At 49.8% G+C, this 12,634-nt stretch overlaps 1 protein-coding gene across 1 annotated transcript; it reads right to left on the bottom strand.

Moving 5' to 3' along the window:
* Positions 1-6,034: 6,034 nt before the first annotated feature.
* Positions 6,035-7,077, bottom strand: LOC119274535 (NADPH-dependent aldehyde reductase-like protein, chloroplastic). The gene has a single exon (XM_037555252.1). The coding sequence runs from the start codon at positions 7,033-7,035 to the stop codon at positions 6,250-6,252; it is 786 nt and encodes a 261-aa protein (XP_037411149.1). The 5' UTR covers positions 7,036-7,077; the 3' UTR covers positions 6,035-6,249.
* Positions 7,078-12,634: the final 5,557 nt, after the last annotated feature.

Here is a 12,634-nt window from a genome sequence, read left to right on the forward strand (position 1 = left end):
AACAAAACCCCCAGCCACTGGAATGCTGACGCGTGGATGCCTTTTGGTCCCGGTTGGTGCCACCAATCGGGACCAAAGGCCCCCCTAACTGGGCTCGGCGCACAGGCCACGTGTAGGCACATTGGTCCCGGTTCGTGTTTGAACCGGGACTAATGGGTGGAGGTATTAGTAACGACCCATTAGTCCCGGTTCATGAACCGAGACTAAAGGCCCTTACGAACCGGGACTATTAGGTGTTTTTCTACTAGTGAATCGCCTGGTATAGGGATCTAGTCGAGAATCTATCGCTTGGCTCAAGATGCCAAGACAATGAGTCGGGTTCCAGGGAGGGGGAGTGGAGGGCAATACACTCGAGAAATTCATCCCATTGCTCGAGCTCCACCGCCCCGAAGGTACGACAGAAGGCAATAGCGCCCAAGTCTGCCAAGGCCACGGCCACAGAAAGTTGTGCACGGACACATATCGAGAATAATGCAAAGAAGCGTTCCGCGAAGGGGCGCGGCCCGGACCATCTATCCAGCCAGAATAAGGTGGTTGATCCGGAGCCAACTTTAATGGAGGTCCCAATGCGCAAGACCGGCATCAGGCGGATCACCGATTGCTAGAACTGGGACCCTCTAGATCTAGTTGCAAAGGCCAGCGGTTGCCCGCGAAGATACTTCACACAGATAATCTCAAGCCATAGGCCACCCTCATCGGTCTGGATCCGCCAAAGCCATTTGGACAGAAGGGCAATATTCATACGCTTGGAGGAAATCACCCCAAGGCTTCCTTGGTCCTTAGGCTTACAGATCTCAGCCCATTTGACCATGTGGTACTTCTGTTTATTGTTCTCTCCTGCCCAGAAGAATCTGGAGAGGAGTTTAGTGACCTCCTGATGAAGTGACTCATGTAAACTATAGAATCCCATGATATACATAAGTAGGCTAATAAGGGAGGAGTTCATCAGAATCACTCTTGCGGCTTTAGAAAGCCATCTCCCCTGCCACGGCTCCATCCTAGGTTGGAGCTTGGCGATTATTGGACAGAATTCCTTCTCCAATAGGCGCGTGTCACTAAGTGGCATGCCAAGGTAAGTTGCAGGGAAGGACCCCAAGCGACAGTTCAGGCGATTAGCGATTCGCTGAGCATCCGTCTGAGAATATCTCAGGACCATCACCTCGCTCTTGGCGAAGTTAATTTTGAGGCCCGACATTTCCTGAAAGCAGAGGAGGAGGAACTTAAGGTTCTGAATATCCTGATCTGAGCCTTCCACCATAATAATGGTGTCGTCAGCATATTGGAGGTGGGTCAGACCTCCATTGGCCACAAGCTGGGGGCAAATCCCCCTAATGTGGCCGGCGCGCTTGGACAAAACGAGGATCGAAGCGAGGGCATCAACCACAAGGTTGAAGAGAAATGGGGATATCAGGTCTCCCTGTCGCACCCCCTGACCAGTCGTGACGTATGGCCCGACCTCCCCATTTATGTTCACCGCCGTTCAACCACTCGTCACTAACTGCATCACTCGGGCAACCCAGTGGGGATCAAATCCACGCTTGAGCAATACCTCCCGAAGGAAGGAATAATGGACGGTGTCATAAGCTTTATGGAAGTCGATCTTGAAGAACACAACATGAATGTGCTTGCTCTTCACGTCATGGATAACCTCATGAAGAACGAGGATCCCATCCAGAATAAACCTGCCTTTCGTGAAGGCCGATTGGTTCGGGTGATGGATCTGGGGGCGATTAGGGCCACCCTAGAGGCGTATCCTTTCGCCAGGATCCGAAATATCACATTGAGGACTGTGATAGGACGAAACTGCTTAATGTCTGCCGCACCTGGCACCTTGGGAATCAGAGATATGATCCCATAGTTAAGCCGGGACAAGTCCAAAGTTCCCCTAGAGAACTCACGGAAAAGGTCAAGGATGATCTCCTTGACCATCGCCCAGAAAGCCTGAAAAAATGGACTGGCAGTCCATCGGGGCCCGGGGCCGAGGCCGTCTTCATGGCTTTGACAAAAGCCTCCACTTCAGCGGCATCAAAAGGGGCGAGCAAGGCCGCATTTTCCGCATTGGAAACCTGTTGGTCGGGTGTCTAAATGTGGTCAGCAAGGGCGACACCACTCCGTGGGCGTCCCTGAAATAATGACTTGTAAAAGTCGTCGACCAGCAGGTGAATAGCCTAAGGTTCCTGAAACAGCTGACCACCTTCCCATAAGAGGGGAATGGAACAGCGACGCCTACAGCCATTGGTGATGGCCTGGAAGTAGGCAGTGTTGGCATCCCCAAACAACACCCAGTTCATAGAACCCCGTTGGCGCCAATATTCTTCCTCCTTGGAGTAGATCTCTATGAGGGAGTCCTCCAAACTATATCTATGGGCCCATTCCTCCACGGAGATCCCAGCAATATCTGCACAAAGGTCAAGGGCCCGGATCTCCTCAAGGAGGGAGGCCTTCTGGATCCGAAGATCCCTCCCGATATTGGCCCCCCAGCCCTTCATGAACTGCCGGGAACGCTTGGACAGGTGGTGCCATTCGTCCAGGATCGACATCTTCCTATGGGGCTCGGCTAGTGCCGAGACCCAGTGTGCCTGGACGGCAGCCACAAAGCCTGTTTGCCGGAGCCAGAAAGCTTCAAACCGGAACCGCGGAGGGGGACGCGGTCTCTCATCCCTAGATGATAAGAGGAGGGGGACGTGGTCGGACCCAATGCAAGTAATAGCCTGAAGGGAGGCCAAAGGGAACCGAAGCTCCCAGTCAGGGTAGACGAACACACGATCCAACACACTAAGGGTCGGAGAAACCTGTCTATTAGTCCAAATAAATCTCGCTCCGACCCTGTCTAGCTCAAGGAGACCTAGGTCCGCAACCCAGTCGTTAAAACGACGAATCTCCGCAAGATCAACCCGCGAATTGCTTTTTTCTCGGTGGAGCAAAGGAGATTGAAGTCCCCTCCTACCACCATCGGAAGGGTCGCTAAGGAGATCTTGGTATGAAGTTTAGCCAGGAAAGCGGCTGAGCAACTATGATCAGCAGGGCCATACACCACGATAATCTCCCACTTGAAATCCACATCGCGGTCCCAGACCTCCATGCTAACAAAGTGGGTTCCACGATCCATGGAACCCACCTCAAAGGCGGCATCCTTCACACCTAAAAGGATGCCACCGGAGTGACCTATCACTCCACTAGATGGCAACCAGTGCCAAGCGAATATGTGTCTGCTAAGGCGCTCAAGTTCCACGAGAGAGAATTCGGTGCGCATTGTTTCTTGGATCGCTACCACATTAATGGACTCATCGCGCATGTACTCAATAAGCTGCCTGCGGCGACCATCATGACCGAAGCCTTGCAGGTTCCAGAAAAGAGCGCGCATGATCACTCGCCTAATGGGTCCTCCCGGGACCCAACTCTGGTAGAAGCACTAAGGGCACGGTGTAGCTGGGCAGTACGAGAGCGCGTCCGACCACGGATCTCACCCGGGTCGGCCTCACTAGGGCCCGACCCCCAGCTCGGCGGGGCGTGGGGGTGGGGGCCTCCGCAGCTGCTGCCGCCTCGCGAGCCCGAGTGGCTGTGAGGTGGCCCTCCAGGATCTCCTTGGCCTGGAGGGACGCAAGCTGCTCTAAGACCGGGCCTTTCTTGCCACGGAATACTATACCCGAGTCGGCCGCGACCTTGGCCAGATGGCCAAGAAGAACACCAGCAAGAGCGGAGAAGGAGGAATCACAAATATTATCAGAGTCAGGACATGGTGCCTGGGAGTCGGACAGACCTGTGTCAAGGTTGCGGATGGCGGCGCGTCGGGAGGCCTTCTCCACCGTGGTCGGCGAGGCCCCAGCCAGTCGCGGAACCGCCTCAAGCCGGGGAAAAAAACTATCGAACCTCAAGATGACAGGAAAGATAAATAATTCCTGTGGAGATGCCTACATAACGCAATTCCTTGCTTTTGTGTTCTGGTGAATCGTTATGTTTGTAAGGAATATGCACAATGTCCAATTTGTAAAGGAGGAGCGGAGGACGTGGCCCATGCCTTATTCAAATGCAATCGCGCCAGGGCGGTCTGGGAGATCCTGTGTACATGAAATAATAGATGCTACAATGGTTGATCGATCAGGAGCAAGTGTGATAGAATTCTTCTTATGAGACAAGGCCTTTGGGCGCTTGTATTTGAGTCCAGTTGAGAACCCAGAGCTGCTAGCTACTACCCGTTGGTATATCTGGTGGCAGCGTAGGCAATATGTCTGCGGCGAAGCAGTATAGTCTCTTGACCGGGCAGCAATGGCGATCCAAGCTCTGACCCTAAATTACATGAGAGCGACACCCAAGATGAATAAGTCGCTAGTAGTACTTGCGTGCCAGGTTAACGTCCATGCTTCGTTTTCTGATGAAGATCACACAGGTGCATGCGTTGTTGTGGTGAGAGATTACCAAGGTAATTTCACTGGGGCATGTACCGCAAACTAATGCATGTTGCAGACATGGTTTCCGCGGTAGCGGCATCGTTACTTGAAGGTCTAAAATTTCTGCAAAGCCCGGGGTGCAACAATGTCCTGGTAAGTATGGATAATATTGTGCTGATGGATGCTCTTCAGTTAAATAAAGGACAATTTATGGTGGCGGGTCCTGTGATAGAAGACTGCAGAAGCTTATTAGGAGAATTCGGGAAGGTGTCTATTGAGCATTTTAATAGAGAGTCAACTGCTGTTGCTCATGAGGTAGCTCGTTGGGTAGTGTAAATACTCCGCCTGTTTGGAGGGAGGCACCCTTTGTTTTTATTCCTAAATTCTTAGTAGACGATGTAACTGCTATGTGATTATAATATAGCTAGCCATGAAGGCTTTCACGTAAAAAAAAACGTCCATACTTTTGACAATACCTTTCAGCAGATTGTCCAGCTCATTATTTTTTCTTAGAAGTGTATTACCAGTTTACCACGTCGCAAAAAAAAATCTTGAATTTCTCGCAAAAATGAAAACAATGTGCATACACAAATATAAACGGATAAATATGGATATCACAACAGACTTTTTGTTGATGGGCTAGGAATTTGTTTTTTATCTTCAAATCACCATATTATTTAGCAAAACTTTACAGACATGTAGAGACAATGTAAGAATGTTCTTTTATTTTTTGAAACTTTGAAATGGAATTTTCAAAAAAAAAAAATTAACCCGGGAGCCAAAAATGTGGAGTTCACCCTACAGTAGCATTTTTAATCTTGATTCGCCCCACCAGGAGAAATATAAAAGAAAACACCGACTATTTACGAGTAATCTAAGAAACAATTTGAGTCGCCCAATTTCTGGTGAGCCGTTGGACCAGAAACAGACGACTAGATCATCATATTCTTCCTTAGATCAAACTGACACCACCAGCAATGCTACACATACGTAGGGAGATTTACGTATCCTACGTAATTGCTGAGTCGGCAATTACTGATTGGGCGTTAGTTGGCGGCACGGGCCCACCCTGAAAGGGGGGGGGGCAGTTTGATTAGCGCTTCAGCAAATTACGTAGGTTACGTAACAGCTGTTGGTAGGTCTAGCATTTTTGCTGACACCACCTCTCGAGCAATGCTACACCTAGGTAAAGTTACGTACAGATTTTACGTAATAGGCAATGTGTAGGACTGCGATTGGATGGATGGATGTGGCAGGGGCCCACACGGGTGAAAATCAGGGGGGGCGATAGATTTGTTAGGCAGGTTACGTAACTCTTCGTAGGTTGTTTTCGTAGGTGTAGTATCTACTTCTCTAATAGACGTTCAGCGGTGTCCTGACCGAGTCCTCGTCGCCGGCTTGGGCACTGTCAAATGTGACCGTGAGTCAAAAATGACCCGCGTTTGTCAATCATTGGACTCGCCTCCGTCTGATGCCGTAGACAGCGGCATCTTCTCTGAGTCTAGCTCGCTGCTCGGCCTCGCTCTCGTCGAAGTGCCTCACTAACGCTCGACATGTCTCCGGGCTTCGTCCAGCATCGCCTGATGTGAATTCATCGTTCTTTAAGCCAATTTACAAATAATTGTTAATGATACAACACTCACATATATACGTGCAACTTCTTTCATAAAAAAGATACATGCAACTCTGAGCACCTACAATAGTTTACGGAGTACACCATATCATTGTGTTTTCTTCTTTATTCAAGCACCAAAAGCAGCTAATCACAATCCTCCAACAAAAAAACAGGCACAGCAATTTTTTAAGAAAACGGAGATATCCGTTTGAAAGGGAGAAACAGAGCGACAGCCACGCCAATGAATTAAGCAATGCCGCCGTTGAGCCGAATGACCTGGCCGTTCACCCACTCGGCCGCGTCGGTGCAGAGGAACCCCACCGCAGGCGCGATGTCGCCGACCTCCCCAAGCCGCCCCATCGGGTGCCCAGCCCTGAACCTCTCCACCGCCTCCTCGCTCTTCCCGTCGAAGAAGAGCTCCGTCGCCACCGGCCCCGGCGCGATGCAGTTCACCGTCACCCGTGCCGACCCGAGCTCCTTCGCGGCCACCCGCACCATCGCCTCCACGGCCGCCTTAGACGCCACGTACGCCGCGTAGCCGGGGAGCAGCGTCGCCGCCAGCGTCGAGGACACGGCCACGATCCGGCCCCCGCCCCCGCGGTGCAGCCGGTTCGCCGCCTCGCGCAGGCACAGAAACGCACCTCGGGTGTTCACGGCGAACACGTTGTCGAAGTCCGAGGTGGCGGTGTTGGCGAGGGACGGGTAGGTCCCGATGCCCTGGCCAGCGCAGGCCACGAGGATGTGCGCCGGGCCGCCGAAGGCGGTCTCCGCGGCGTCAAAGAGGGACCGGACGCCCGCCTCGTCCGAGACGTCGGCCTTCACCGCCACGGCGCGCGGGAGCTCAGCGGCCAGCGCGTCCGCCTGCTGAGAGCTGGAGGCGTACCCGAGGACCAGGCTGGCGCCGAGGGACGACAGGTGGGTCGCGATGCCGCGCCCGATCCCGCGGGACGCGCCGGTGACGATGGCCACGCGGCCGGCCAGGGGCAGCGTCGCTTCCGGCGCCGCTGGGGATGTGATCGCCGAGGTGGCCATGAGCTTGTTTGAGAGATTGCGAGTTTGCTACGGGCTTTGCGAGTTTGTGATCGCCGAGGTTGAGTTCATATAAATATGGTTTTGCGAGCGGAGAGCACACTCGTCATGGGTGACGCAGGGCGTGGATTATCAATTTTCCCCCTTTGACCATGGGCACGCCCAATACCAAGAGATACTACCGTGATGAATGAGTAGATCGAGAGTACGGGACGTGACTTGTCTGCTCCCTCTCGATCCTCTCATCCATCCATGATGTCGGCCAACTTCATGTAGTAACTATCATGGCGGCATCGTCTTTAATGTGTGGAAAAAGTAATTAGGGTCATGGTCATTTGTTTAATGTGTGAAAAAATACTAAGAAAAAAATGGTTTCTCACATATTTATTCGACATGTTTTTTTCGAAAAAAACTTTCGGCCTATTCATCTTCAATCGTGTCAATACAACGAACACCAGAAATAATAAAATTACATTCAGATCCGCAGACCACCTAGTGACGACTACAAGCACTGAAGCGAGCCGAAGGCGCACTGCCGTCATCGCCCCTCCCTTGCCGGAGCCAGACAAAACTTGTTGTAGTAGACAGTCGGGAAGTTGTCGTGCAAAGGCCCCCATAAGACCAGAAGGATCCAACCTGAAAACACACGAACGTAGACAAAGTATGACCAGATCCAAGCAAATCCACTAAGGACAGATCCGAGTAAATCGATCAAGAACAGATCTGCCAGAGACACACCTCCACACGCACACCGACAATACTAGACACACCACCGGAACGGGGCCTAGCTGGGGAGAACTTTATTCCACCTTCAGAGAGCAGTCATCGTCGCGTCTTCCTAAACATGACACAAATCCTAACAAAACTCGTTGGAACATCTAAAAACAGAGTCCTCCCGCCGGCAAGACCCGAGATCCATCGCGTCGCCATGGCACTAATGTAACCAGAGACGAGTGCGGACTGGCGCCGGCGGAAGCCAGAGGAATCCTAGACCTGCGAGTTTGCGACTGGCTGTCTAGGTTGAGTTCATATAAATATGGTTTTGCTACCGGGGGGCATTTCGTCGTGAGTGACGCAGGGTGTATATTATCTATGTTGATTACCCTTTCACCATGGGCAGGTGGCTGTGTTGGAGTCTTGTCCCGAAGCATATTTATTCTACATGCTAGTAGTAATTTACACATATCTATAGTCATCACAAATATTATATGAACTAGGTGGCTGCGTAGAGTCTTGCGACGCGCCGGTGACGATGGCCACGCGGCCGGCCAACGGGAGCGTTGCTGCCGGCGCCGGAGGGGATGTGATCACCGAGGTGTCCATGAGCTTGTTTGTAATTGCGAGTTTGCGACTGGCTGTCTGGGTTGAGTTCATATAAATATGGTTTTGCTACCGGAAAGCATTTCGTCATGAGTGACGCGGGGTGTGGATTATCTATGTGATTACCCTTTCACCATGGGCCCAAGAGATACCATGATGAATGAGTTGGGAGTACGGGACGCATCTGTCTGCTTGTCTGCTCCCTCCATGCTCTCATCCATGTTGTTGACCAACTCTAGCGGGGTGGCATCGTCTTTAATGCATGTGTGAAAAATTACTATTCCGTACTAAGAAAATGGTTTCTCACATGTACATATCATATATGTTACTGTCTTCACAGATATTATGCTAAATAAAATATCACGTAAGCACAAAATAATTTTAACTAACGAGAATTATGTGATTTCTAGAGTAGGAAATTGCATCAAGACACAAATTTTGGGCCTATTGTAACTCAAAACGACAACTCTAGGGATCTTTACCTTAGACTCTAGGGGTAAGTAAATATCTCCATCAAGAAGATTAGTGGTTTATAAGTGAAAATCTTATGGACGCACATACCTGATACATCTCATCATCTGCTTTTCATCATGAGCCTTTCATTGACATGAGCATGAGAGACGCCAAAGCAATAAAGTTTAATAATTTTATTCAGACCACTAGGATGTGCGTCGGGCCGCCGAAGGACGCCCGCCTCGTCGGAGATGTCGGCCTTGACCGCCACGACATGCGGGAGCTCCGCAGCCAGCGCGTCCGCCTGCTGAGAGCTGGAGGCGTACCCGAGGACCAGGCTTGCACCGAGGGAGGACAGGTGGGTCGCGATGCCACGCCCGATGCCGCGTGATGCGCCCAAGACGATGGCCATGCGGCTGGCCAGTGGCAGCGTCGCCGCCGGCGCAGCAGGGGATGTGATCACCGCATGTCCATGAGCTTGTGATTGCGAGTTTGCGACTAGCTCTCCGGGTGGAGTTCAGCGAGAGAGTTCTAGAATGTGTGGAATTTTTGCTAACATTATAGCCAACTGAAGCCCGTACGCTTCATCTTGGAGAGCGGATGACACCGGAGGAGACATCGCTGAAACCTGCAGCTCCTGACAATGACCATTTTGTCCGAGTTGGATGATGACACTGATACCTGCTGGCGATGGTTGCATATTGTCCTCATTTGTCCATGCCGCATCACAGAAAATTCCTTGTCCTGCAACTGAAGATGGGTCTTGTGTGGTTGATGAGTGTTGTACAACAACAATTTCTACCATCTCATCTTCTAGTATTGGACCTTGTAAGATCGCATTTGCCACCAGGTATACCTGTGATGATTTACAGAACTTTTTACCAAACAGGGCATCATTTCATGCATTCCAAAGACACGCTAAAAAAGTGTATACACTAGTTACATTGATATGGGGATGAGCAGAATCTAGTAAAACCTTAAGCATTTGTGGAATGGAATGATCATGTTCATCCAAAACTTCTGTTCTGATATACTAGGGAGAGGAAAACCAAGTAGCCTTTGAGAAAGGGCATAGAAAAAGCATGTGCACTTCATCCTTCTGGTTACCACATCTAGTACAATTTTCACTAATATGTCTGGAGAACTTACTTGCTTGCTTACCCGTTGGAAGTGCTCGGCGAAGAAGTCTTCATGCGAAAGTTTGAACTCTTGGCTCCATGCGTTTGTCTTTCCAAACACGATTGAGAAGATTTACAATCTGCGGTGGAACAGATTTTGGCCGCTGATACGTCTCCAACGTATCTATAATTTTTAACTGTTTCATGCTATTATATTATCTGTTTTGGATGTTTTATATGCATTAATATGCCATTTTATATTATTTTGGGGACTAACATATTAACCGAGAGCCCAGTGCCAGTTTCTGTTTTTTTACCTATTTTAGAGTTTCACAGAAAAAGAATACCAAACAGAGTCCAAACGGAATGAAACTTTCGCGATGATCTTTCTTGGACCAGAAGCAAACCACGAGACTTGGAGATGAAGTCGGAGACGCAACGAGGCGGCCACGAGGGTGGAGGGTGCGCCCTCTGCCTCGTGGGCTCCTCACGGGTCTCCTGACCTAGTTTCTTCACCTATATATATTCTTATACCCTGAAAACATCCGGGGGAGCCACGAAATCACTTTTCCACCGCCGCAACCTTATGTACCTGTGAGATCCTATCTAGGGACCTTTTCCGGCGTCCTGTCGGAGGGGGATTCGATCACGGAGGACTTCTACATCAACACCATTACTCTTTTGATGAAGCGTGAGTAGTTTACCACAGACCTACGGGTCCATAGCTAGTAGCTAGAAGGCTTCTCCTCTCTCTTTGATTCTCAATACCATGTTCTCCTCGATGTTCTTGGAGATCTATTATTCGATGTAATATTGTTTTGCGGTGTGTTTGCCGAGATCCAATGAATTGTGGATTTATGATCAGATTATCTATGAATATTATTTGGTTCTTTTCTGAATCCTTATATGCATGATTTGATATCTTTGCAAGTCTCTTCGAATTATCGGTTTAGTTTGGCCAACTAGATTGATTTTTCTTGCAATGCGAGAAGTTTTTAGCTTTGGGTTCAATATTGTGGTGTCCTTTCCCAGTGACAGTAGGGGCAGAAACGCATGTATTGTATTGTTGCCATTGAGGATAAAAAGATGGGGTTTTCATCATACTGCTTGAGTTAATTTCTCTACATCATGACATCTTACTTAATGTATTACTCCGTTCTTTATGAACTTAATACTCTAGATGCATGCTGGATAGTGGTCGATGTGTGAAGTAATAATAGTAGATGCAGAATCGTTTTGGTCTACTTGACACGGACGTGATGCCTATGTTCATGATCAATTCTAAGAAAAATAATGAGCTGGCCCGTTCGCCGATATATGTATTGTAAGAACTATTGACGTTTATTTGGCAGTGCTATGGCAATTTTGTTTCATGTATGTGAACACATGCATAGATAAAGCCGGTCCAAGGCATTGGAGAAAAAAAACTTCATCCCAGAAACAGAGCAAAAACGCGAACCAATATGTGATTGGATAGTTAGAGAGACAGTGGTATCCCCATCCCACCGGTTCAAGTCCTGTCGCTCGCATTATTCCTAGATTTATTTTAGGATTTCCGGCGCTGCGCTTTCGGTGAAAAGAGACGTTTCCGTCGACAACGAGGTGCCTACAGTGACTTTGTAAATCTCAAAATGATATGCCGGCTCAGTCTCTTAAAAATGCTTATATAGGTAGGGTATGCATGTGTGCGTTTATAAAGATGAGTGTATGCGCAGTTTATAAAGATGAGTGTATGCACATATGTATGGGTACTTACGTCTCAGAAACGGACCAATAGCCGCGGAGCCCAGACAACGAAACCACGAAAAACTACACCGCCCGATAAACAGACCACCCAAAACAGATGGCGCACCCAACAACCTATGACACCTGCTGCAGTTACTCCGCAGCCCATTAAGGAGCCTCACACGCAAGTTTAGAGAAAAAAGAGTATCCCGACACGCTAGGCAGGAGAGTTGTGGCAGCCAGCTTGATGAAGATGGACCCAAAGTACTAAAAGAAGTACTCACACATGACATGGTAGCAGCAAGCTTGATGAAGATGGGCCCAGTGATGAATTCCACCTCCTACAGCACATCAAAACTGGCCTCTAGACTGGATCATTCCGGAACAGCAACGAGGCCGGTGGCAACGACATCGGCAACAACAGTGCTTCTGATAAGCTGTGTGAAATCAATCGCCGGAACTACGACAGTCCAGCACAATGAGCATGAAGTGAGAGAAAGAGGACATCAACGGCGGGCCTATCCGCTACGATGGTGAACTGCGTGGCGCCGGGGCCCGTGGCGACGGAGCTCTTCTTCGAGGGGAAGAGCGAGGAGGCGGTGGAGAGGTTCAGGGTTGGGCACCCGATTGGGCGGCTTGGGGAGGTCGGCGACATCGCGCCCGCGGTCGGGTTCCTCTGCACTGACGCGGCCGAGTGGGTGAACGGCCAGGTCCTTCGGGTCAACGGCGGCATTGCTTAATTACCGTGGCTGTCGCCGCTGTCTCTTTGTTTCTCCCTTTCAAACGGATGCCTCCGTTTAAAAAATATATTGATGTGTGTGTTTGTGTTTACCTGGTTTTTTGGTTGGAGGATTGTGATTAGTTGTTTTTGGTGTGTACTACCTAAACTATTTTAGGTGGTCTGACTTGCATGTATTTTTTCTAAAACACAAATACACACTTGCGACCGTTCGTTCCAAGTATCTGGACCCGCGGCCACGGTACCC

The sequence above is a fragment of the Triticum dicoccoides genome, chromosome 3B (assembly GCF_002162155.2).
Source record: "Triticum dicoccoides isolate Atlit2015 ecotype Zavitan chromosome 3B, WEW_v2.0, whole genome shotgun sequence".
Lineage (NCBI taxonomy): Eukaryota > Viridiplantae > Streptophyta > Magnoliopsida > Poales > Poaceae > Triticum > Triticum dicoccoides.